Genomic DNA, 27,959 nt, shown 5'->3' on the forward strand with positions numbered 1-27,959 from the left:
GCTGGTTTAGCTGAACAGACATTCAGCTGGTTTATATCCCCTTCATGCTGTAATGTGGCTAAACAAGATTGTGCAGGGACAAAGACAAGTAACAGTGCCAGACTGGAGTGGGAGAAGAGAGAGCAAGACAGATGGCAACAGAGGTTTCGTCAAGATGATAGAATTTTCTTCATGTCCTCTGTTGATGCTCTTGGGCAAAGACATCTTTAATGCTTCAGGATGCAGAGTGTTGAAGTAACATCTCAACCTAACTACAACCTAACGGCAACTCTCCTCTTTTAGAATAAATGCACTATATAATTTTTAGTTCCATCTGCATACCTGGATTGAAGTAGTCACATCTGAGATGTGTTTTCTTTCTTTTTCTTTTTCATTTTAACATTAACAGGTTGAGCCATTGATCCAGAAAGGCCATGAGAATCTGGTGCACCATATCCTGCTCTACCAGTGCAGCAGCAATTTGAATGACAGCGTGCTGGACTACGGACATGAGTGCTACCACCCCAACATGCCAGACGCTTTTCTTACATGTGAGACGGTCATTTTTGCTTGGGCCATTGGAGGAGAGGTAGGATGAATGTCTGTCTAGCATGGTTCATCAATGGGGCTTTAGGATGGTGTGTGTCATAATGAAGCTTCTTCCTAGTATATTAGTGATTACTTAATCTGTCTGTTTTTAAGGGTACACAATCACAATCCCTAAATGCCTCACCAGAAAGTCCTCAACTTCTTATTGGCCTCTTAAGTATGAAATGCAATGAATATTCCAAATGACAAGCCAAAATTAGTGAAAATTGTATAGAGAGAGTTGATGCCTTAGGGGAAGAAGATGACTTGGGAGCATGGAAGTCTGTTGCTGTGTCAGCTTGGCCCATCTGATTGGAAATACACTGCCTCCTACAATGACCAGTATCTGTTACCTGTGGAGAATGACAGAAAGAAAAGCAAGTCTCTGTAGGTAACTGCATAAAAGACACGGAGGCAAGATTTTTCCAAATGAAGTTAGACGTGGATTTAATTCCTTTTGTGCTTCACCAGGACCTGGTTACAGTATTTCCCCATTCAGGCATATCACTCTGAAGTTTCCTACCCAGCCCAAAGAGACATCATCTCAGCATAGCAGTGATCCTGTGTCCGTGCAGAGCCAGCACAAGGACCACTTTGCTCATGGCAATGGGACATTTCTACAGAAAACATAGTCTCTGATGCCATGTTGAACCCAGGCTGTGTTTTCAGCTTATGCCATATGTTAATTTAGGCTGCAGTTGATGCTTTCAGCTGGCAGAAGGCGGCATTACTGCCAAAAGAATCCCACCCCTTCTTAACTCCTCGATTCACCGTGTGCCCACACAAACGATGGTGTGGGCACAGAGTGGGACAGGGGTGACGACAGTTTCTGGAGCCTTCGTTTGCCATTCTGCATTCCAAAACCATCTTGGAGTGCTGCAGTGTGAGGAAGCCAGAGGTGCCACACGAACCCATCAAAAGAGGTTTAATCCACTATGAGCATTATTCCTGATGTATGCTTTGTGCATTTTCGCCATCAGCTATGCTCTGACCTAGTATTTGTACTTTAAAGTGTCTTAATCTAAGTGAAATAAAAAACTCATATAAATAAGTTATTATTTGACAAGCACTATGGAGGCTTTTGCAAGGATGATCCCGTTGTTAAAGATCTGTAGAGGGGAATCTGGGTTAAATTCAGGTTTACTGGAGTATTCGCTTCACTTACTTCAGTTTACTCTTACGCAGAATGGAGGTGATAATTTTTATTACTATATACTACGATTAATTCATTGATGTCCATCAAGCATAATAAAGTTGGGATGTCAAACTGTACATTTCAGGAAGTTAGAATCTCATATTGCATATTAAAATATTAGCCATATACTATAAAATGATGCAGATTAATTCTGGTATTTGGTAACTGAGTTCACTTAGAAGACACTGGTATTTGAGTTTGAATCAGGAGTGAGCTTTTGAAATAAATCTCCCAGTTATGCCCACTTACCACGCTGTTTATCATCACGAGTGGTTTGAGAACCTGCACAGCCCCCTTTGGGATGAAGTTAAACTGAACGTGCAAGAGTGAACCCAGCACGTCCCAGCAGTCAATGGGGTTCAGTGCACGGGGTCTGACCAGAGCTTGTCCAAAGGAGCATCGTTTGGGGACAGTGGGTCCAGCACAAACTATTGCACTGTACAGAGCTATTTGGTTTGCACATGGCCTGCTAAGCTAAATGTAGCCATGAAAATCATCTTTATTATTCAAATCATTTTACTTAGAATGCAGTGATTTGTGCTGGAAAAACAACCTCATTATGTACAACCTCAGTGTTCACTGGAAATTACTGCTTTTAGAAACTGGGAACATTTAAAGTGTAGATCCACCTTTTCATAAGGGTTTCATTGTCAGACTAACTGCTTGATGATGCAATGTTTATACATTTAAAACGGAATTTTCCTTTTCCTCTCAAGCAATAAATGCAGGATAAATAATCATAAGATTACTGGATTATGCAGGTTGGATGGGACCTCAAGAAGACTCTAGTCCAGCCTCCTACTCAAAGCAGGGTCAGTGGCAAGGTCAGACCAGTTTGCCTCAGAGCTTTATCCTCTAGCAAGCGTGGGATCTACTATTTTGTGTTGACATAATTATTTAGTGCATTGAGTATATAATAAATATATTATGCCACAATGCCACGTTCAGAACGATTTAAAAGAAGTTACCTTTGTAAATTTTATCATGAATATGCTTGCATCATTGCAAAAAAGAGTGGATGCATTTATAAAAAGAAATTAACCCTTAGCCATGGCAAAAATACCTTAACTCTCTAAGCATGTGTTGATTTCCAGGGCTTCACCTACCCTCCTCATGTTGGCTTGTCCATTGGCACAGCAGCTGACCCTCAGTTCGTTCTTATGGAGGTGCATTATGACAACCCATCATACACAGAAGGTTTGTACCCTCACACTCTTTAAAACACGCAAGATGGGAAAATGTGCCAGACACAAGTGCTTCTCATTGCACGGCGCGGCAAACAGAGCAAATACAAAGCTGAGGCTTATTTTTCCCTGCTCGGTACTTCCTGGTTCCCAGTGTTTTTCCCACTGCACTCAAAAGCTTAACCTGAAGTCAGTGGGACATTCAGATATACAAAGAGTTGTGGACCAGGTGAATAAATCCCCTTTTATCACTACATTCTTCATGTTATCTCTCTCTCCTTTCCTTTTGCTGGGAAATCCAATCAGACTGAGAGAGAGCAGCACAGCACCCAGTGAGAGAGCAACACAGGGAATGAACCTTTTAATTTTTTTAGCATTTTTTTAAAAACTACCTGAACTGCGGGCAGTTTCTGTAGGTGAAATATAGACTTAGGTTGCTAGATCATTCACTGGGTAAAAGCAGTTTATCTTAAAAGATAAGCTTTTCATTTACAATGCTGTTTTTTAATCATCTTTCTAAAATTCATTTATATTTAGAAGAAGCAAAAGGAAGAAGCTGAGGAGCGCCAGAAAATCTAGGGAACTTTGAAGCTGGCTTTTGGAAAGATACTTTTTTGTTCTTAAACAAAAGATAATGAGCCACTGTACCTGAGAATATTCTGGTGATTGCTATATATGAACTGAGTATAATCCAATGCAGCACAGTGAACTGGCCTGTCTTTACATCCCCATGTGTTTAAATAAAATCCTCTGTGTGGCTTATGGTGTTCTGTCTTACTGTTACTCCCCCTCTTTTTGTTATTCGAGATGAACTGTCTTAAAACTTTCTTATTTAAAGACGGGGTCTTGCTCTTCAGCATGCACATTTATGCGGGATACAGTAAAGTTCATTTGCATCCTTGATGTTGCGTGCTTTCCCATCAGCTATTACCTGAAAGCCTGAGAAGTCGCATGCGGAAAAACAGTTTTTGAATTAGTCAAGTCCCCAGATTCACTATTTTATTTTAATTGTCTGTACTGTATGGTACTGTTGTTTTTGTTCAAGTGGCACATACAAACACTGGGAATCAATAATGTTTTGTTTCCTTTTTAAGCAACGGGGACAATTTTGCCTTGGTGGGATAGTCCTACATGAACACACAGTCTCACCAAAGACCTGGCAAATTCAGACAGCATGGGCAGAGTGGGATGTCTGTAATCCAGGTCTTGTTTCTCTCCTACCTGACATGGTATAAGATCATTCCAGGGGTGGGAGGGAGTAGACCTGGCTGCTCCTGCTGTTTCGGGTGGGAGCACACGAGTCCTCCTGCTACAGCACCCAACCTGCCACTGGGTCACCTGCATTTTCCCATTTCGGGATCTGCATTTTCCCAGCTTGAGTCTCGCAGTTAAAGGCTGCATTGTTAGCCTCATGTTGTGATCCGGGGTAATGTTTTGCTAAGTGACTCAGACTGGTAGTCAGCATTGGCTCCCAGTTAGACTCAAAAATGTTTGAACTGCTCCTAACTTGGCTGGGTTTGAATGTTTCTCTTTATGAAAACCTTAACATTCACTTTTAATCGGAAAGTTGTTCTCTTTTGAGATTGTTTATCGAAAACTCTTATATGTCGTAAAAATTTCTGGCATTTAGATGTTAGCAACGAGCTTGAAGGGGAAATGCCACAAAGGAAAAACTCAAGTTGATGAGATTGTACAAATAGCTTCAGAAAGGGAATGAGTATGGATTCCCAAACACGTTAAAAATGGGAGGCTGTAGGACAGTATATATCTATCACCTGAAATGTCATGATTTGTATATTGCAGAATGTCTCATAGTTGATTACCACTCTTAATTGGCTGTGTGCCTTTGTTCCTTAACAATTGTATAATACTCTTTCTTAGGTATTTTAGTGACTGGGTAGCTTAGTCCTTGCTCTGCCCTTCTGTCATTTGCCTATCTTAAAATAGCCTGCTGATTTCATGTTGATGTAAAATTTGGTTTCAGGCACTGCTATGTCTGTTATGTTTTTTAGAAGGCCGATATAGGTCCCTAGGAAGCCTCTTACCTTCTCTGAGATACTTGGCATGTTTTTTGCAGTTTTAATTTTCAAAACTGAAATTTGAAAAAGGACACCAAACAAGAAGGTAAAAGATGAGCTAACAGAATGTAGGGCTTGTGCAACACAAATGAATTTGGTTTTTGCTTGTATCTTTCATAATAAAAATGGCTATTGCAAGAGAAATAATTATAAGTGACTAGATAATAAAGGTAATTTAAATTCTAAGTAGATACACAAATAAATGCATATGGCTAAACATCTAGATGAATGAAGTTGATTCATATAATTTTGACTCTTAAAAAACACATCCTTTTTACATCAGCCTCTGGTTCCTTAAACTACTTTTTGAAATCAAGAGAATTCCTTGAGTGAGTGCAGCATTAAAATCCTGTGTAGTTCTCCTGTCTGCTTTACGCAAGGTGTTGGTATTATCTTCAAGCTTGGGGTTTAGGAAGCCAATTTCCATATGTTTAGTCAATGCTCTCTCAATAGGGGAGATTGCAAAAAGGGTGTATTTGGTCATCTGAGGTATGCTGTAATGTGACAAGCAATCCAAACATAGAAAAAATGTAATTAATGCTAGGGCTCAAGGTTAAGGAATAGATAAATTCACCAGTAGAAGACACATGGCTTGAAAATTTTAAAGAAAAACAAAACACAACAACTTTAAGCTCTGCCTTAAATATTTAATTTGAAAAGTACACATGCACCTTTTGAGGTCTTATTATTTCCCTGTATGGTTTGCTCTGCCTGTGATCTACCTTCTTTTCTCTGAGGTCCATGTTGGATAACTTAGTGGAAGGGACACAGAGGCTACGGGCAGCACATATTTTTCATTCACATCTGAGCACCACAGATATCAACATACCATGTTTAACAACCCTCCTGTGGGCTGCCCCTATTTATTACTTCCTCCATACGGTTTGACTCATTTCCAGGTTATTGAGGTCGATTCCTCAATTTTCATGTAAAAAACATAGGACAAGCCTTGAAAAATGTGAAAAGATTGGATTTTTTTTTTTTTTAAATACTGATTTACAGCCATGGCTGACTGTGTTCTTTTGTTGCAGGCTTGATAGATAACTCTGGTCTGAGGTTAATTTATACTCCAGTTATAAGGAAATATGATGCTGGGGTTATTGAAGCCGGTCTTTGGGTCAGCCTCTTCCACAATATCCCACCGGGCATGCCTGAATTTGTGTCAGAGGGTCACTGCACACTGGAATGTCTGGAAGAGGTATGTCTCTTGCCTGAATCCACTGGTTTTCATTCCTAGAAATAGTTTTAGACAGCCTCTTTGACTTCTTGGGAGGATTGATAGTTACCCGTTAAAGACATGTGAAGAAAGGCATCTGCTACATGCTGCCCTCCAGAATGTTGAGTCTTTTTGATCTGGGTATTTGGGGTGCTCAGTATTCAGGCTGCTTTACTGGTATGAATAATACTGGGTGACACAGTGCTTGCAATGGTTTCATTGTGTGTTCAATTTATAAGCACACATTGCAAAGCTATAAATAGCCCAGAATAGCTAGCCCAGAAAAAATGTTGAGAGAGACTAATTAAGATCTGTGCATGTGCGAAAGGCTCTTAATAGTGAAGTGAAAGCCTGAAAGGTATTCTTAGACTAACCACAGAAACTAAAGACCTGAAATGTTTTTGTTGTATGGCCCAAAGTACAAAATTATGCATTCATTAAACACTTGGTTTCATTAGGATAATCTAAATATCTTTACAGATAAGGGAAGTATTGTCTAAAATCTGTGATTAAAGTATCATGGGTGATTCTCATATAATTTGTCATTATGGAGAAACGTTGAATCAATGCTTGTTACGAGGTGGTTTGGAGTGAAGTGGAAATTAGATATGGAATTTAGATTTGTTCTTGGTGGTGCTAAATGTTGCATATTGTCACAGCATTTTTCAGCCTGAAAACACTTGAGTAATCTATTATAGCAAGGTTTCTGACCTTAAGGCTGTATTTGAAAGGTATTGTGATAACAGGTTGTTTCTAGTTTGAGCTCTGAACAAGAATCAGTGCAGCATACCAAAAGTTCAGATCTGTAGATCTCAGCTAGAACGGGAGTGATGTCAGATTTGTGTCTATTTGGAAAAGTTAATTTTAAAATGTTTTTGACCTGGAAAAAAGTTTCAGACATAAACCTATAGTATTTCACTACCAGTTGACTTGGAGATGGGGAGTAGATTATATTATAATTGCATTCTCTTAATTTAGAGTGCTTCCCTCGGCACAATATTGATGATAATATTCATAACTGTATAGAAATTCTTTTTCACAATCAACATCCACATTCAGCAGTATCAGCCAATAGCAGTAAAGTAATGAGCAAGTTCTAGTATAATACCCTTGAAAGTCTTAATCTATTGAGAATTATTGGAAGTCCAGTTGATTTTCATAAAACCTGTGTGCATTAGGAGTTAAAACATGGTGTTTTTAAAAAAAAATGCAGAAAAAACCCAAGCTTCTTTGTATATAAAACCTTTATTTCACATAAAGATCTGGTTTTACTCCAGACTGCATTTTGCTGTAAACTGAGGGCAGGTAAAATGCATTTATTAATATAAATTCACTCTGTACACTGCATCTGGGCACACTGATGATGTTGGTTTCCCCTTCCCAGGCTCTAGGTGCTGAGCGACCTGCTGGGATTCATGTGTTTGCTGTACTTCTTCATGCTCATCTTGCTGGCAGGGCTATCAGGATGCGCCACTTCCACAATGGCAAGGAGCAGAAGCTGCTTGCTTATGATGATGAATTTGACTTCAATTTCCAGGAGTTTCAGTATCTGCAAGAAGAAAGAACCATCTTGCCAGTATGACACTCTTAATTCTTTCCCTGAAGGTGTTTTAGATCACGTGCTTAACATTTACTCACATTTAGGATTAATTTTGCTACAGAATTCTTAAATGTTTTGTTCATTTTTCACATCATAGAGTGACTAACACATTAAAGTTGTAGTGTCTGAGGAGATGCTATGGAACTGGCTGGACGATCAATTCAAGCTATTCTTTGGGTGCATTGGGTGTCCACAACTACTTGATTTGAACTTTAATCTTATAGCAGACTAGACTTTAGTAAAGCCTTTGACACCGTTTCCCACAGTATTCTCCTGGAGAAACTGACTGCTCATAGCTTGGATGGGTGTACTCTTCACTGGGTATAAAACTGGCTGGATGGCCGTGCCCAGAGAGTGGTGGTGAATGGAGTTAAATCCAGTTGGCAGCTGGTCACAAGTGGTGTTCCCCAGGGCTCAGTATTGGGGCCTATTCTCTTTAATATCTTTATTAATGATCTGGACGAGGGGATCGAGTGCACCCTCACCAAATTTGCAGATGACACCAAGTTAGTTGGGAGTGTTGATCTGCTTGAGGGTAGGAGGGCTCTACAGAGGGATCTGGACAGGCTGGATCAATGGGCCGAGGACAATGGTATGAGGTTCACCAAGGCCAAGTGTTGGGTCCTGCACTTGGGTCACAACAACCCCATGCAGTGCTATAGGCTTGGGGAAGAGTAGCTGGAAAGCTGCCTGGTGGGAAAAGGACCTAGGGTGTTGGTAGGCAGCCTGCTGAATATGAGCCAGCAGTGTGACCAGGTGGCCAAAAAGGCCAATAGCATCCTGGCTTGTATCAGGGATAGTGTAGCCAGCAGGACTAGGGAAGTGATTGTTCCCCTGTGCTTAGCACTATCAAGCATTGGAACAGGCTGCCCAGGGAAGCGGTTGGGTCACCATCCCTGGAGGTGTTTAAAACATGTGTAGGTGGGGTGCTTAGGGACATGGTTTAGTGGTGGACTTGGCAGTGGACTCCATCAGTGGACAATTGGACTTGACGATCTTAAAGGACTTTTCCAATCTAAATGATTCTATGATTCTATGAAACACTTGAACAAAGCAGATTATAAAATCACGTGTGCCTTGTTGTGCCGTCTTTGTGCATCCAGCCAGCAGAAGAGTGGACACACCACTGTGTGGCTTTATGGAGCCGTTGGAGCCAAGTAGCACATCCTGAGTATTTGCACACAGCAAGTATCCAGCCTTGCAAACATGCGTCTACAAATCAGCCAAGTCTTCTGTTTGTTTCACATTTTTATTTGTTGTTGGGAGTAAAATTCTATGCTCATGTTTCACATGAGTTTTCAGTGAGTAAACAAAATCCTTCAGAAGAAGAAATAATGCAATTCTGTCTGCTGTTCTTGTGAGAAAAAATGTAATCTGTCTTTTAGAAACATCCCAACTGCAATCATATTATAAAGCAGCAGCTATCCATAGGTATTGCATGAAGAGTCTCTACTTTTTCGGTTGAGTCACTCATTTAAAAATTATTCACTCAACCTTTGTTAGTTCCAGCTGGCATCTATTTTTGAAGTTTTGACCTGAGGATAGAAAGTTTACTGTTGCAATGGTTGGATGCTCCAGATCTGACCACCGGAGCAGCTGGAGATGTACCTGTCCAGGTGCACGTGAACAAACACGTTACTTGATGGAATTGGTCAAATGCAAAATATCAAACAACTGGATTTTTTTAGTGATTGAAGCCAGTTAAAGGAAGGGAGCTGGAAAGATGTTTGAAATGACGGAACTTCAAGTATAGTCAGGAGCCCCATGATTTAAACTTCCAGGCTTCTCTGCAAGTCCCTTCTTCTCTTATGTCTCTTCTCCCACACTGGGTTACTTTGATATTTGTCCTTTAAAGGCAAGAACCTAAAATGTTAACTTTCTAATTTGATTTCTACAGTAAAACATGGATATTCAGGTGCAGCATTTACTCTTTGAAGTCCAACCGCTTGTACTCCACGGGGACTTCAAAGACAAACTGGTGTTACCTCCTCCAGCAAAGAAGTGTTGAAGAGTTGAGGAAAAGGGCTGGCAGAAGATGACAGGTTTGCAGAGAAAGCCTGTAATATTTTTAGGAAAATCCACACAGATTATAGAGAAAGGCCTCTTAAAATTCAAGAACAAAAGGGAGGAGACAGCAGAAAGACTAAAAGAGGTATTTGATAGCATCAGCAACTTAAAAATACAGCTCGAGTAGAAGCAGGAATCCTTTCTCTGAAGTGAGCCTTTTTCATGCCTTTTATTGTTTTCATCTTATGCAAAAATACCAGTACAGCTTTACATACATCATTCTGGTGTAATTTGGACCACAGACTAATCAATTAATTATTAATATTAAAAATTTTCATAGGAGTTCTTGTTATTCTCTTCTTCTGCCAGCTCTTCCGAGAGTGTATACTTCTTTCAGCTCATGGAGACAGCACACAGGAAAGGAGGAATTCTCAGTCTTTGAAGAGTGATTTTATTTTTTAAGGGAAGATTAATACAATGGGTGATAAGGGAAGATGCTGATACAAAAAAAAAAAATAACTGAAGCAAATAAAACTCTGTCATCCTTGCGATACAAAGTTGCCCAAAAGATCAGATTTTTGACGTCTGACTACGTTCTTCAATATTTTACTTTCCACTTGATTATTATGGTGATTTTGAGATTTGTATTTGATTAGGTACAGGGAATAAAGGTACTACCAAGCTGTAGATCAGTTTGTCAAGACAGCAAAAAGTTAATTGTATGTACCTGAGAAGGTAAGTATTCAGCCTTTCCCATACATATCTGTCAATATAGTTAAGTCTTTGCCTGCCACTCCTCTTCTCCCAGGCTTGGCAGATAAATAGTTGTTATTGTGATGTGGAAAATCTTCTTTTCCTCATTTGGCAAGTATTGCTGTTGAAGTTGGCAGGATAAATTAGCCTGGGGAAAGTTATCCAAAGTAGCACTGGATGAGTTTTGGAGCGAGAATCATGTGTACACATTGTCTACATTTATAATTTTCCTGAAAATGGGATTATAACTGGGCACCTCCATTGCTATTTTAGAAAAACAAACCAGATGATTAATAAGACTCTGTTTAAATCCGTGGGGGATCCCTGAGGATCTGGGATAATATGAATGCTAAGTGCCAAGGCCTTAACATATGCCAATTACCTTATCCTTTGCTCTTTCAAAAAGTTGTATCCACTGCTCTGATCTTTATTTCTTAAGTGTTTGCTGTCATCTGTGGTTACCTGAAGCTGGTGTTGATAAACTTCAGAACTGTGAACTTCCTAAACCTTGTGTTTCAGGGGGATAATTTAATCACAGAATGTCACTACAGTACTGTGGACCGAATGCGCATGACATGGGTAAGACAAGTTTTAGTGGATCAAAATAAGTACACACATAATAATGGGGACTAAAATCTTTTAAAATGCTTTTAAAAAGTGCGAACTTACTTGCTAATGCCTGTGTGCATATAATTATGTATTATCTTTCCTTTCATAGTTTCTTGGGTTTTATAGTCATCAGGGCTATTATGATCATATTATGATCATAGTCTGATCTCTTGCATAAGGCATTCAAATGACTAGTTTATAAAAATAAGCAAATGAGCTCATAGAAGATCTTTAAAAATCAGACTTTGCTAGTATAAGGAGTGCTTTCTTCATAACATATATTAACACGCAAATTCTGCATATTCTAATAAATTATTTCTATGGACTTGTTACACATTGTAAATGCAAGTTCTTACATATTGATTTTGACTTATGCCGTGACCGAGATGGGACCACTTTTGTGTCTAATGTAGAATCCAGGCTGAGGGCAGGTCCTTCGGGCTGGGAGGAGGATGCTGGGCACAGTGAGCCTCTGTGCATTGCCTTTCTCATGTGGCAGGTTTTCCACCGGCAGGGACCCTCCCGGAGAGCTGCTGCTCCCAGGGCAGCACTGGAGGAGCTCACGCTGTACCCTCACACCCTTACAGTCACAGAATCACAGAATAGAATCACAGAATAGTCAGGGTTGGAAGGGACCTCTGGAGATCATCTAGTCCACCCCCCCTGCCAGAGCAGGGTCACCTACAACAAGTTGCACAGGACAGCGTCCAGGCAGGTTTTGAACGTCTCCAGAGTGGGAGACTCCACAACCTCTCTGGCCAGCCTGTGCTGCAGCCCTGGGTGCACGGCCACAGCAACAGAGAAGGCAGGGCCATGGCCGGGGGCTGAGCATCCCCTTCAGGGCTTGGGGGGGTCCAGCTCAGGCTTAGCACGTGGCAGCACGCCGTCTCCCAGATGCAGCTTTTTAGGTTAGCAGAGGCCATTGCGATGTGTCCACTTGGTTTTGGAGGTGAAGCAAAGTCGGTTGTTGGGACATGAGCTAGACGGTGCCAACTGGCTGCAAAACCAGAGAGCGATGCCAGACCCACTATGTTTATGGGAGGGATGTAGCTGCCAGCACCTATCCTTCGCCAGAAGCTGATCCCACTTCCTCAGGAGAGGCTAGATCCAGACCTCCGGAGGTGAGACCTGAGGAGTTTCTGTTCAGCAAGGAAGACCTGGTTTTGGCACCCAGAGAGCACAGCAATACCTCTGCCTGTGATGATACCTCTCCCTCTCCTACATTGCTGGCATGTAGGCGCATGCAGTAGGTATATAAAGAAAAGCAAAAGAGAACGAAGGCTTTTGAGTTATTGTTCTGTTGTCCTGTTTGGTGACCACATGGTGACCACACTAGCTTTGGGCCCTTGGTTCGTGTGTTTTATCTTCTCCGTTCCTATTCCTGTGTTTCTGTGAGATTTGTGGAACTGTTCTCACGTGGCATTTAGGAACGTGTAGCTCATAATCTTGTCCATATTTACCAAGATCAATTTTAAGTTAGTTGTTTGCCCCACGGCTCTCAAGGGAAGGCTGTTTAAGAGTCTGTTTCTTCTGCTAGCTAAAAATCTTCCTCTGATTAATTATTTTATAGTTAGTGCTCATTTGTTCTTGAGTCAACATTATCTGTTAAATTAAATAACTCTTTTCTTTTACTTTTAATCTGCATATGGACTTACAAGGAGAGTTCACATAGATACATATTCCATCCCAGCCTCCATTTTACTAAGCAAAGCTCATTTAGTTTCTTATTAAACAGACTAATTATCCTACCAGATTTTTTCCACATCTGCTCCACTTTGAAGGCCTTTTTCTGAAATGTGGTAGATATACGTAACTCGGAGACAGCTGAAAATAAACCTGAACTCAGGTAGTGCTCTTCAACATAACAAGAGTCTTATTCTATTGATTTATAGTTGTTCTTTCTGACTTCTTTTAAGCTCAGGAGCTATTGCTTGAGCTTGCAGTGCATTTTGTAATGAATTCTGTAATAACTTCTTGTTAGTTGACAGCTTAATGTGCAAAGTAAACCTGTTGAATTGGGCCTCCTGATACACATTCGATTAGCATATAAACGCTAATCAGTGTTTTTATCTGTGGGATTCCATTGCTATCTTGATTAAAAGAAAAATCTCATTTTCCATTTTCAGGGTGGTCTGAGCACCAGGAATGAAATGTGCCTGTCGTATCTGCTCTACTACCCGAGAATCAACCTCACCCGATGTGCAAGTATTCCAGATATAATGGAACAACTCCAGTTCATTGGTGTTAAGGAAATCTATAGACCAGTCAGGCAAGTGAAATGTTTATATATATGCGTAGCACCTCTGTTTCTGTCTGTTGGATTACAGGGTCATTTTTATATGACCTTTACTTCTTTCTGGTAGTTGCAGGATCACTAATGCCACTTGTTTTTAGTCAATACGCTGTGCTGCTACTTACTTCCCCTGCCAAATTATTTTGCATCTTTTTTTTTTTTTTTGTTATTAATAAAACAGCAGTTTCTTCTGTTAAAGAAATAGTATTTCTCAATGCAGTTTTATTTCACCACAACCATCTGTAAAAAGACTGTGTCATATGTCATATCAATGTTTCAAATCTATTAATTTATCAAAAAACATCAGTGTTTCACATATATAGAGATAATTTTGCAAAAAAGGAGCTTGGGAGCACGGGTATTGAATTACCCTGGGTAGATTTGTTGTCAGTAATTCTGCTGAAGTCAATGGGTGCAACCAGATCCTAGAACTGTTGCTCACATATAGAGCTTTACGCTGCCTTGGGGACACTGACAAAAATACAGAAAAGGGGAAGAAGTTGTAAGTTGGAAAGGAAACTGAGAGACTGAGAGAATATTTAATTGTTCATAGTAAAAGATACATGGCAGATAAGTACCATGATGGAGAGAAATGAGAGAATGGAGGCTTTGGAAGAATAACAAGTCAGAGGATGGTCTGCAAGGTCAGTAGAGAGAAAAACATGGAACCAGTGGTAGGACCCTAGCCAAGAGGAAGAAAAGAGCTTTTTAGGTGAACTGTTGGCTACAGGGGCTTGCAATTCTGTGCAAAGATGCTATATCTCCTGAGTCTTGGACTCCTGCAGGCTGGTGAATTTTAAACAAGGTGTCACAGTCTCGCTGTCCTTCATCATGACAGACCTTGGCAAGAACAAAATGTTTCCCAGTGTGTAGTTGGATCTGGCCTTCCTGCTCTTCGATGTCAGTGGGATGACCTGCACAATATCGCTCACTAAGAGCAAGAGTGATTTCCAGAATCTAACATAAAATGTAAATTTTGGTAGGACATGAGAGGAAGCCCATGATAGACAGGATAAACATGTGTGAATATATAAAAATCGATAAGTAGCATATTTCAGTTTTGAAGTGTTCCTTACAGTTCTTAAAATTAAAGCATCTCAATAGCAGATCAGCAGTGGAAGTGACTATAAACAGTGAGAATAGTCTAAAGAGGAAAGTTCCCAAATGAATGAAATGCAGAAAAATAATCAAACAATAGAAAGCAGAATGCACTGTTAGTGGTGAAAGGTGAATTACACGTGTATTGTTAGTTGCATTAAACTAAGGTAATAGTAAGGATTTAAAATAAAATCGATAGACTGATAGTGTGTCATCACATTTAAATTTTAAAAGTTTTCTTTCCTTATAGAGTTTATCTTAACAAAACCATATAAAACTATTATTACAAAGTAATCTGTTGTACGGGCTTACTGGTCTTAGTTCTGAAATTTATATCCAAGACAGAAGAGTCTGAAGAAAGTCACAATGCAATCAATGTCTACTTCGTTTTCCGCACTATTTCTATTTAAAATCTCTTAATAGAGGGAGAACACAGTTTCTAAATTAGTCCTAGCTAAAAGAATCTTTCTGAGCTTAGAAAGAAAATACTCTAACAAATGTATGCTCTCTTGAGCGTTCATTCATGATAACTGTACTTAAGGAAAAAATGCACATTTGGCCTGGGGAAATAAAGATGTTTTGAATAGAGTAAGTATGCAGACTGTCTGCCGCAAATGGAATAGTAATTAGAAGAAGAGATTATTAATGCCTCTAGTATTTATGACCTAATCCACAATTCTTGTTTCATTAAGCTCTGTCAGCCTAAGGATATGTGACCTGATACTCATCTCTCTTGTGTCAGTCTTACACAGGAATTGCTTCACTGACTCCTCTAAAGTCTGTCTTGACTTACACATGAAGGCAAACTGGAAGCAGGATCAAGGCACTGTGGCTCACTTTAAAACTCTTTTTTTCCTCAGTGTGGTGGCACAGGCAGCGGTATAAATCATGAGGAGCTGAGATGAAAGCGATTGGGCCACAATAGTGTAAAATAAGTGCCTGATTAAAATTACGTCCTCCGTGCCTAGGTGATGCGTAGAGCAGAACTTTGGCATAGGCAGCACTTTACCCAAAGCAAGTGGGAGACAGCCTACTGCAAGATAGCAGTTCTGTCTAAAGTGCTTTGAAAAGATAACTCATGCTCCAACCAAAGTATTAATTAGGTTACTTAGATAAAGTTTTAGTTACTTTCATTCTTCCACTAGCTGTATTTGACTTTATGTTTTCAAAAACTTGGCCCATCCACCATGTTGTTGCCATTCATCCCAGTAGAGTCAAACAAGGAGAAAGCAAGAACAGTGGAAAAGGTTTTCTGTAGCTTTTTTTTTCTTTGTTATTATTATTGAGTTTTCTTTACTAAATGAAAGGCAAGAAATCTCATTCCTTCCCTTTCCACATCTTTGGCTGGTGAGGGATGGGATTGGCCCCACTTGTTCATGGAGAGGATTCCCACATGTGGGCAAATAGAGCTCTCACAGCAGCGCGGCAGGTCTCTATCCCACCCCTGGCGAAAAGTCCCCTTGCAGCCAGCATGTAGGGACATGCCAAAAGGCATTGTCCACAACACCAGTTATTCTCATTTGATCTTTTGGCACTGCTGCCAACCAACGCATGTTAGAGCAACTCCTGTGTGAGGCTGAGTTTTGACCTGTTATCCGAGTTATGACCAGAGCTTGGCAGAGCCATCTGGAAGCAGCTTTCTGATGGCAAACGTTTCTTTACAACACTGTCTGCCAAGCCTAGTAGAGGGTGTGGAATTTTTTTTGTTTGTTTTTTTTTTTTCTAAGAAGTTGCAACAGAAGATCTGTTTTGTATTGCCTGTGTATTCAGTTTGTAGATCAGAGAACAGCAATGTGATTCCTTTTCTTAAGTTGAAGTCCTTCATTTCTAAAAGCATCTGGCAGCAAGTCCTAAACTGCTGACTAACTTTTGTAATTCTGTTAAAATCAGTGAAACAGCATCAGTTTTCTGTAGCAGAGAACTTTTAGCTGAAAATGTGAGTTATGCATAATATACATAGTACATTTGATTTTCTGAGTAGATTCCCCAACAGATTTTCTCATCATTTCCAACTTGATGGTATTTATGTATTTTTTAAAATCTCTTCATTTATTTTTCTTTAGGACTTGGCCTTTCATTATCAAGAGTCCTAAGCAATACAAAAACCTGTCTTTTATGGATGCTATGAACAAATTCAAATGGTCCAGATCGGAGGGTGTCTCCTATAATGAACTTGTGCTTAAACTACCAGTGAATGTGAGATGTTCAAAAACAGATAATGCAGAATGGTCGGTAAGTCTAAATGTTGAAAAGGAGGCAACAGCTCCCTGAAACAACTGTGATTTACTACACTTCATTGTGAATTAATAAGTACCTGGTTATATGTCTTCGGACCATTTACACAGCTACATTACATTTACATACAATAACAAATGGTGCGAATGTTTTATCAATGCTTTCACCTAACTCGAGTTTTAGAAGTATTTAAAAAGAATAGAAAAATTGGAGCTTTCATCAGCACTTGGAATCAGCAATAGGAGTATGGAGTCTTTCAGTGTGTCTGGGACTGATCAGAGAGTTAACATGTGTGTCCGGATTAGGTGGCTAAGTTAAAGAGCTGTTTTCCCTTGGCTGCCTCCATCGTCAGGAACTTATGTTAGGGTCTTGCGATGGATGATTCAAAATCCCTAAATCGGTTTCTTCTCTGTGTTACTCTGTAGGGGGAAGCTTATTGACTGCACAGGGAAGCCTCAAAAATCTAACTTCTTAACCCAGGCATTTAGACTACCTTCCAAAATTTCTTGCTTTTTTGTTGGTCTTGTGTCGTAGAGATGTCTATAGTATTGGGCCAAAAAAAGTACATTTGGCTTGTCTGTTCCCTTTGCGCACCTTTGGAAGATTTTATCTTCTATAGTTTTCCTTTCCCAATTCTCTTGATGCAAAAAACTGTAAGACAAAAAATAATTCTGGAGTAAGTTATTATTCATTCTAAATGTCTACTGGCATTTTAACAGGACCATTGGGAAAAGCTGTCATCTTTAGTTTTGATGTGTGTTTATAAAGAACTACTAGTGCATGTCGTATCATCCCTGAAGGAGATGCTGAAAAATATATATTGCTCCTTGAACTCCTTTACAGAGTCCAAATCCAAGACTCCATTTTAATTTTTTGAGCTTTTCTGCTTAGAAGGGGAGATTGTCTCATTGTACCAGAGTATCTCCTACTGCGATTTTAGGACAGCCTAACAGAGCTGATACAACATACTACTGATGAAATACTTCCTAGGAAAGGACCTTTGCCTCATTCTCCTCACCCCGCAAAACAGCCCACACTGCCTCGCAGTGGGTCACACTGTACTTTCAAGTGGTGAAGAAATTGCCCTTCCTGCAGCGGCCTTCTCAGGTCCTTCCAACATCGATCAGACTGTTCTGCCCACGGGCTGTCAATGAAATACTGTGTGCTTAAAGTAATCAGAGATTCTGGGGTTTTTTTTCTAATATTTGTCCCTCTACAGACCTTCTCTGAAAAGTAGTTATTGACAGTACATGTGATTACTCACCAGTTTTGGTTAAACTTCTTGTTCTTCGTAACTGCTGGCCAGTAGCAGCTGCGTAGCCACTCTTTCACTGATTATTTGGCAGAGGACAAGTTAAGATGATGAAAAGCACACAGAAAATTTATCAGGAGAGGACAGGCTCCTTTTTTTTTTCCCTTTTTTTTTAAATGGTATGCTTTCTGGAAAATGCCGTTCCCCTTTATCTTACAGGATGAAGGAGCAATACTTATGACTTAAAGAACGCAGTCAAAGAATGAGCTCACTGGAACTGGGAGTGCTTAGTTCTTCCTTTTAATCACAGTTTCCTATTTGAAATGACTAGGGCATATTCATCAAAGCTAAGATTAGAACTCTTTCCTTTCCCTATTAATGACGTTACATTAAACTGGCCATCCTCATCAAAATCAAGAACAGATTTAACCTGAATAGCCAAACAATCAGTGAGTTGTTACAAGAAGGAAAAAAACTTGAAGCAGAGGAATTGAGTCGAAAATACCTTTATCCTTCTGTAGGGATGGTCTGTTGGTCAGTTTTAGCTTTGTGTTGTGTTTGCTAAGATTAAGTCAATATTTAGATATTCACCTCAGTGCAGGATAATTGCAACATGAAAAAAAAAAACAAAGCAAGCACATGCCCTGCAGGTGGGCATTTAAACTTTCAAAATGTTTGTGTCCAGGGGCTCACTTTTTGCATAGCTTCTTTTCTTTAATGTGTAGGGAATACATTTAGGAAAAGCATAGCCAAGCAGTGTACCCAAAGCTCTCTGGTTTCATGTCAAAGCCAGGACAGGCAGGTAATTACATCTAACTCCATAAAATTGCACTGAGTTCTAAGGGAAGAGTAAAAAATGCTCACTATATAGCAATATGACACTGCTGTAGGTGGCCCTGCTTGAGCAGGGACATTGAAGCAGATGACCTCCAGAGGTCCTTTCCAACCTCAACCATTCTGTGATCCTGTGAAATGAATGGGTGCACGAATAACTGCCTTGTACGTGCAAGTGTAAGCCTTGTGTGTACTAATGAACACATTCAAATGTCATCCAATATCCCTACAGCACTGTAAGACTGTAAACTCCCATTTTCATCTGCCAGAAAGATGAAAACAAAACCCAACCCAACCAAACAGCCCCACAAAGCAAAATAAGGCCATACAAATCAACCAAAAAAAGCCTAACCTTGCTTTACTAGAGAGGATGCCAGTGTGTACAGCTGTTCCCGAGCTGAGAACAAGGGATGTGCACACTGGCTGATCATTTGGCATGCAATACGTTAATAGTTTTACTGAGCTCGATGTCTCCACAGTAAGAGTCACAAACCCAACAATAGATTCTCCTGCAAGCTGCCAACTAGTTTGAGAGCAAAATACAGATTTCTAATCTTATGTGATGACGCTCTGATCAATTTTTTACTATTTTAATTGCAGATCCAAGGCATGACAGCTTTACCCCCTGAAATAGAGAGACCCTACAAGACAGAACCAGTAATATGCAGCTCATCTTCCTGTTTACGTTGCAGTTTATTCCTCACCCTGTTATTTGTTGGACATGTCACAGCCAGTACCGTAGGAAACATCGGGCCCTTTGTATAATAATTTTTATTCATTTGCGTTCTGTTTGCCATGCAAGTTCTGATGTGTTTGCACTGTTGCTATTGTAGATTTATTTTTTTACATATTAATAAACTAAATTTGCCAGTTCCAAATAAAACGTGTGCTTCCTCAGAAAACTGTGGGGTTTTTGGTTTTCAATGTAAAGTATGTACAAAACACAGTAGGTACACTGGCACATTGCATATTGAAATCTTTTCCCGCACCATTTTGTTACACTTTGTCCTGGCTCTTTCACACGGTGTTTTCAAAATCAACTCTGTATATGGGTAAAATTAATAAACTAAAAGCAACTTAGTTAACCACATTCAGCCTGGTGTGTGCTGTATTATTTCGTCTTGGCTCTTGACATCCGCAGGTTATGAAATTATTTCTGCGTGGACAAGTCTCGCAAAAGGATATTTGGGCACGTCTGACTGACACCTGCCGTAAAGCTACAGGAAGGATTCATTCGGGAAGGACATTTCTGGGAGCAACACATTGCAAACTCTCTCTCCACCTTAAGAGCAGCGAGCGCGATGGGTGTGAAAGGGATGAACCCCAAATCTCCCCATAGCCATTGCTGCGTGAGTCCTTCAGCTTGGCAGGGATTTCTCGCCCCCTTTTCTGTTCTTTATCTCTTCCCCAGTCCCTGGCAATTCAGTGTGTTTCTTTTGTCTTAAGGTATTTGTACAGCGAGTAAAGCTTTGGGGAGGGCACGCCTTTGCTAGATTTGATCTGGATAGCAGTCGCAATAAAGATCTATCTCCCAGCCAGGCTCTGGCACGCACAGGGAACCGGAGCACGAGCCTGCCAGGAGCTATTGTAAGCACATGCCGAGCACCATGATTGGCCAAACCGTTGATTAAGAGGTTATTTTTATGCCTCGTGTAATTTTTTTTTTATTTATTTGCTTATTTATTTGGAAATCTGCAACTTTTCTACTTGGAGTAAAGGCAGGGAAGATTCCCAAAAGATACCTAATTTATTACTCCCCAATGAAAGCACGCAGCACAGTAGAAAAAGACTTTGAACATCCAAAAACTCCCTTATTTTTGTAGCCACACTGCAGTTACAGTAAACTATAATTTTTCCACAGTGCTGCATAAACCTTACTGGAGCGTGGCTATAAAAGTAAGTTGGTTTGGACGTTGAGAGTGCTTCCCTGAGCACTGCAACACTTTCACTACAACTAAGCTCTGTAGACTTAGTTACATACAGACTTTGTTACATACATTTTATGTCACTGAGCACTCTTGTACAGTGTGGCGAGTCCAGATCAGATGAAGAACCTGACCGAGCTGAGATAAACTGGATTCCTGAACATTTTTGTTCATTGATTGTTAATGACTGATACCTGTCTGGGCAGTTGCACCTCTTAACGAGGGCGGGCTGTTCTAATGCAAAGAAATATCACATAAGAAGGAAAATAAGGATTTGGGAACTGTCTTCTCTGTATTTGAGAAGTGAGAAGGAAAGCATCACAAAGCTGGTAAGGGTCTTTGTGGGTAGCCAAAATGACAATATGTGTGTGATAATCAACACAGAAGAGATGCACTGAAGCGGCTAATGCTCCGAGATGAGACAATTAATGATGTATAGATTAATTTTCTAGGAGCTGTAACAATCTCATTACAAAGTTTATGCATAAAGGGAGTTTAAAATGAGCCATGAAGGTAGAGGTTCACTGGGCCTACTAAATCTGCTTGATGGTGCAGTCTCCACTTGGGGTAAGAGCAAGTCCTGCCAAATCCTGTGAAATTTCTTCACTGTTGTTGGGCAGCTGTTTGCTCTAAATATACCTGGACAGTGGTAGGTTCTACCATCCTTCCCACTGGTGCTGAATAAGGTAAGGAAAAGGTGTATGCCAAATAGCATATGGATTTTTTGGGGGTCAAACCCCTGAAGTTTCAATAGATGAATATAACTATTTAGATGTCGTCTTCCTGCCAGCAGAAGAACTATGCTTTTCTCTTTCGTGATCCCGAATAGAACTGACTGAAAAAACAGTGAAAAACAAATAATGGTCATGGCGGATTATAGGGAGAAAATCTTCCGAGTTATTATTTGTACAGATCTGAAAAGCTAGGGCATCTCCAGCTAAGACATCACAAAGTCCAGGGTGCACCTTATTGTAAAAATAGTCAGCAGGACCCTGGACCTTTCTTATACTTAAACACATCCCTAAGGTAAGCATGTTTGAACAGCTTTTTGACAGGGAGTGAGGGGTAAAATAATAGGGAATGAAATGAGAAAAGAGCATTTGTGTTGGACAGGGGAGCCCTTTCACATGCAATGCAGTCTCATTGGCTAGTAGACATGGGCTACCGGCACCAGTCCTATGTTGACTTGGTTTGCAACATAGAAAAAGCAGATGTAGGGTTATTTTCCATTCACTTGGCTGTTCTCTAATTTGATGCAGTTTCTTATCTACAGGGGTTTCCTTTCCATGGGCACTCATCCTAAGAACACGTGAACAGATGGGTGTTTGTTGCTGCCATCCAGTAGGCCACGACATGATGTAAAGCAAAGCCGGCTCAGAAAGGATGTCTGTGAGAGATAGTTGCCAATATATCAGGAGGACCTGCCATATATGCTAAAAGTTCATTTTTGTTTAACTCGCAACTGTTTTATGACTTACGGAGGAATGGAAAGGAAAATTTTGCTTCATAGGTCAATAAAAAGAGAGACTGGTGATACAGTTCTGGGATACTTCCATCTAAAAGGATCCAAAACAAATGTGAGCACATTACATTATTAAAGAAACGTAAAATAAGAAAACAAAAGATGAAGCCTGAAATTGTTGAAAATTCAAAGCAAGGATAAAGGTGAGAAATGCTACAAGTTAACGATGTCACCAAGAAAAAAACAGGTTGGGCAAACAGATACCTAGTCACACCGCACATGAAAGACTCTCAGGCACAGATTTTCATGTTTTTATTTCAATATTGTGCTATGATAAAGCATATACTCTTGCATTGTAATGTTACCCAAAGCTTTCATAACAGTTATAGTTAAAAGTAGATACAGTAATGCTGTTTCCAAGCAAACCAGGGTAGAGGAGATGTTGAGTAGACACTGGAAAATCAATGAGTTAGGGAAGATAAGTGCAAAATGACTAAACACAATACCTCCCTTTAACAGTTTTGCCATTCCAAGCTTTTCTGTGTGAAGAAACGTGTTAAGAGTTTCTAGTGAGAAGCTAAATATATAAATATTTTAAGAGGATAAGGAGTTGCACACCGGAATAGCAGTTGAAAATCCCATTCTCCTTAATTCCCCACGCAATGGTCCAGCTGCCTGTCACCTGTAGACCACCTATAAATATGCTATTAATAGTATTTAATCCCTTTTAGTTTTCTTATTTATTCATTATGAAGATTCTATTTAATGAACATATGTCTCTCCTCAAATATTCGCGTTACCTGAATCAACAACCATTTGGGATTTTGCCTGTGTGTTGTAAAACCAGGACGCAGGAAGACAGAGAAGGGATCACTGGAGTTTACATAGCTCTTCTATTTGCGCCTACATATGAAGGTGTCATTCTCTGCTCGCGTATCCCACCCATGAGGCCCATCGTACGACCCCGTGTCAGCCCATCCGTGCCTGCCTCGCAGTGACATCTAGGCTGGGTGCAAGCGTGGACCGACGCAAGGGCGAGAAGCAGAGCTGCAGCCGGTGGGAGGGCAACTGTGCTGGGGAGGTCTGGCTTGGTAACTGGACTGGCTGGTTAAAAAGAGGGACTGTGTGGCCGTATTATTTCAGATGCTGAAGAGGCCAGAAACACTGGCCTCATTCTCCTCTTTCCTCCCTTCATGCAGAAAGTGACTATTTTTAGGCCAATTATTACTTCTGGAATGTTTAAGAATTTCCACTCCTTCTGCCCTCTGCCTCGTATTTCTGATTTTTGGTACATTCCTGTCTTTGCGTGAGAGAGAGAGATAGCAAACATATCCCGAACCTCTTAGCAGAGGGCAAAGCTGGGAGAAGAAAATGACAGCTGTGACACAGAGAGGTCTTCCGGGCTGCTTCCTCCATCCCCACGGAGGTTTCCCTAGGCTGTGGGTACCCCCAGGAGCATCGGCCCCCGAAAGCCCAGTACCCTGCGGGCGCACAGAGCCTGGCACAGCCTGAACAAAGGTGAGGGGGGAGCCACGAAGTTTCCCTTCTTCAGCCCCTGCAAAGTGCCTGTGGGGCAGGTTCCTGCCCCCAGCTGCCAAAACCTAGAGCCTGGTGCTTGGTGCACTCACCTGGGATAAAGATACGAACGTAATTTATGTTTGTACATCAAAACTAGCAATGTAGAATATTTTCCCAGACTGAATTTTTAGTTTTGTGGCAACTCTAGTTGGCAGGAAAACTAGAGTCTTCCTGCGACTCGGGCAAACATAAGATGATTTAAGATGTCCAAACCCATGACTTACAGTCTGCTTCTGAGAGCTGGCCATTTTAGGATGAGTTGTTGCATCGTGCTCAAAAGAAGACATGCTAGAATTCAGTACAAGCTCTTCCAAACCACTGAGCAAAAATCACACCTATCACCACTTGAATGATCCCACATAATCAGATGTGGCTCTTCCTGTTACCCACTTCATTTGCATCATATCCACAGACTTCAATGTTAAAAGCATTTTCAACAAGTACAGTTACACTGCAACTTTTTTTACTGGTGTTTCTCTGCTAAATTTGTGACTGTTTCTCCTACTCATCCTGCTCTTCAAGGTAAGAAAATACCAGTATTACCTATATGAGTTAATGCTCACGGACAATCATTTTCTTCCGCACAGGGTGTAAGTGCCGGCATTAAATGGTGCCAAATTATTTTTAAATGCTGCCATTAGCATAATTGTTCTAAAATCTACTTTGCCCTGGTTTATGTAACTGCAGAATGCAGAGGAGAATAGTAACTCCTGCTTCCAGTACCTACGCTAAGTCTGAATACCTTCAAGGCAAACTGTAAAAACCTTCAAGACTACACAGCTGTGTCACAGCTGTAAAAATATGCAGAGAACGGGAAGCTTTTCCCAGACAACCATGGAGGGTGAACCATTGACTCCAGCAACATTTGTGTGCTCCATGTCCTGCCTTTCCAGTCCTTGTAGCACTGGTGGTGACCTGTTGTTTGTGACTTCAGCGGTGACTTCTGCGCTGGCTGCGCGTGGGGAAGTTCAGGGGCTCTGCTGCTCTTCGCCCCTTGGCTGTGGTGAGGAGTGCTGGAACCGGATGCGGCCACCGGCTTTTTCATGGCTGCCCTTAGCCATGAAACCGATACGGAGTAGGTGAAATACGTTGCCTTGTTTTTAAAATACACTCACAAAATTGGGTAAAACTGTATTTCAATATGCAACGGGAACTCTGAACTGAAGAAACTACATAGTTGGGCTGTATATATACTACACAGATTTTAAATATGCTTGTCCGCTGAATGCAAAGGTGTAAAGAAAGTGGGATTTTTTAACAGTGCAAAGGAGGATAGTTGCTCTGATAGACAGGGAAAATGTTCAGTAGCCTGTGAATGCTTGCCTTAGAAACAAAATCTTCATTATAGCATATAACCATCACACATGATTAGGAAGGCTGATGAACGGTGTAGAAGTGGCTGATTAAACACTTGTTGAACTGTCATTTAAAAATTACCGGTTTAAGCTGTATTGTTAAGATTTTTAAGAAGGTCTTTTGAATTGAAGATCCTCCTTTCTCGTTAAATGCAAACAAACCCTAAAAGTGTAAATAAATTACCTCAGAAGGAGGAAGGGTGGTATGCTGGGAGTGTGCAAGTGATAACATTCCAGGATCAGATGGTAACAACTGCCTTATCACCGCTTGCTCAGAATGAAATCATTGTGCGATTCTTTGCTTTCTCCCTTGACTGGGAGAGTCCAGGATGGACAGAGAACAGCTTGTGTTAGCTATGACAGGCAAAAACTTTAATCTCCCAGACTTGTTAGGATTAAACTATTTCTATTTACTTTTATTTGAGTTTAACTCTTTTGATTATGCTTTTAATTATTAAGATCATGTCCAGATCATACTGCAGAAATCAACTTTTTATTATATCATAGGCAGCATACAAAACACTAACTAAATAGATATATATTGCAGCAGTTCTTTTAGCTTGCAGAACATGTTTTTTGGGAAAGTGTTGACCATCTGTCTTGAAATATCACAGCCTTTTAATCATTGAAAAGATGCAGAATATGCAGTGGGACGTATTTTTCATTCAATTTATACCCTTTCCTTGTATTTTAAGCCACAGATGCTAAAAGCATATGTGGGTTATTTGTTTTTTTTTTATACTTACTGCACAAAAAGCAGCCCTTTTTCCCTAGCTGCCAGGCATCCCTACATATCGTTCATTTTACCTGGGATATGCCAGAACTCCTTAAATGGCACCAAGTGTTATTCCCTCTACCTCGCTTCAAGCCAGCAGAAGCCTCTCGTTGCTCTTTGTAGCAGAGGAAGACGGTGCAGAACACGGGTCCTCCTGGAGGGACAACTCTCCCCTGACAGTATTTCATGTGAAGGAACACTTTGCACAAGGTCTTAATAACAAAATATTTACTTTAAGCGCATGTCTCTTCACACTTGCTACTCTGTATGCCACAGACTCATGTAACAGTGAATCCGGGGCATCACGTCTGATCTAGGAAAACATAGTGCAATTTCACTACCAATGGCAACTAACACCGTGGTGCTGAGATGAGCTCTGAGAGACAGAAAACTATTGTAAAACACAAACGGACTGTATAAATACTCCTGGAGGATCAGAGAGTTACTGGCAAGGTAAATTGCGTTTTGTGAGGCTGTTCTCTCCTTTCCTATGTATGCCTCCCATGGGCTACACGCACATCACCTTGTAAGTGCTTCCAGCTTCTTCCATCCTAGTAAGCAAGAAACCATCTGGGAGCTGAGTGTGGTTCTCTTACTAATTAACCACCAGGCAGCCTCATTACAGCTGGTTTACAATTCCCTTACGGAATAGTGGCAAAGCAAAAAAAATAAATTACTGTCTTTTAGTTTTACAGGCCTGAGCAACCATTTCCTCAGCACATTGTCATTATTTAATTGTGATTTAACTTCTCTGTTTGCGGTGGTTTTTAAGAAAGATAGCAGTATTTTTTCACTGGAAATTTCTAATCTCTTGGAAGGAAACCTGGCAAAATTCAAGTTGGTGACTCCTTCCCCTGCTCTAACCTACAGACCAGGGAATAAAAAGTTCTTACAGCTTGACACAATACTGTGAAGAACCCTGCTTTGGGAAGGAGCAAAAATAATCAGAGAATCACAAATGGCTTTCAGGTTTATTTAAGCATAGATTATCAGTACCATGGAAAATAAATTAAAAATAACTACTTCATCAAGGCAAATAGCATTTCTGTAAGTTTTCTGTTGTTTTCCAAAAATTTCAGTTCTTAGGACTAAAAAACTATGTTGCGTAGTGTATTTTTCTTTTTCACTGGTTGTCTTAAGATTGTACGACTGGCTTGTCATCAGAGGATGTCTTAAGATATTTAAGGGGGTAGGGTTTGAAAACTTCATAACCTGTACAAAACCTTGCAAGGTATTTCTGAGGAAGACAGCAAACTTCTATAAATATCTATGTCTTTTAGACATCAAGTTACAAGTCTGCAATATGCTGTGAAAGCCATAAAAGCTGCTCAAGTGTTGGCCATTATTTGTGGCATCATGTAGTAAATCTGACAGAAGCTATTCCCAGATTGTACCTCCCTGGGGAGACTGTAATTGAAATACTGAACCTGGACACATTTTTAGACTTAACAGGTTGCATTCACTGCTGGTGGAAGGTGACACAAATCCATTATAGGGCTGTATGAGTCTACCTCATCCTTCAGCAGTGGAGGATTTGGTCCTTCAAGGCTGGCAAGATTCAGAACAGCAGGTCAGAAAGCTGAGAAATGCACCACAGGAATCAGATGATAGCAGGAAAAAATTTTAAAGATAAATTTGTCCAGCTGAACATACCTCCAGAGGTTAATGCTTTTTATTGAGGGTGGGGAAGAACTGAGCTTCGGGAAGAACTGAGCTTCAGAGAGAACTGAGCTGTAGAGAGAAGAGATCCCTATAAATGAATCCCGTGGGTATTTTGAAAGGCATGATGGAAAGAACAACTGGCTTCACACCTAATGCACTGAACTAAGCCTAGGAGTCCGGGTTCAGTAGCTTACCCGTGGCATCACCAGGAATATGTCTGCAGTTAAACTAATACACACTCCAAACCACTCCGAAGAGGGTGATGGTTGATAAATCTGAAA

The 27,959-nt window shown here is 40.5% G+C and overlaps 1 protein-coding gene across 1 annotated transcript in view; it reads left to right on the top strand.

The window, feature by feature from the left end:
- MOXD1 (monooxygenase DBH like 1) overlaps window positions 1-19,992 on the top strand; it is a 60,910-nt gene extending 40,918 nt beyond the window's left edge. The window contains exons 5-12 of the mRNA XM_082481629.1: window positions 389-568; window positions 2,857-2,959; window positions 6,056-6,222; window positions 7,625-7,816; window positions 11,120-11,179; window positions 13,336-13,478; window positions 16,664-16,832; window positions 19,522-19,992. Coding sequence (XP_082337755.1) covers window positions 389-568; window positions 2,857-2,959; window positions 6,056-6,222; window positions 7,625-7,816; window positions 11,120-11,179; window positions 13,336-13,478; window positions 16,664-16,832; window positions 19,522-19,686 — 1,179 coding nt within the window. The 3' untranslated portion in view covers window positions 19,687-19,992. The remainder of the gene's footprint in view (window positions 1-388; window positions 569-2,856; window positions 2,960-6,055; window positions 6,223-7,624; window positions 7,817-11,119; window positions 11,180-13,335; window positions 13,479-16,663; window positions 16,833-19,521) is intronic.
- Window positions 19,993-27,959: the final 7,967 nt, after the last annotated feature.

The sequence above is a fragment of the Vanellus vanellus genome (genome assembly GCF_965231255.1).
Source record: "Vanellus vanellus genome assembly, chromosome: 3".
Taxonomy (NCBI): domain Eukaryota; kingdom Metazoa; phylum Chordata; class Aves; order Charadriiformes; family Charadriidae; genus Vanellus; species Vanellus vanellus.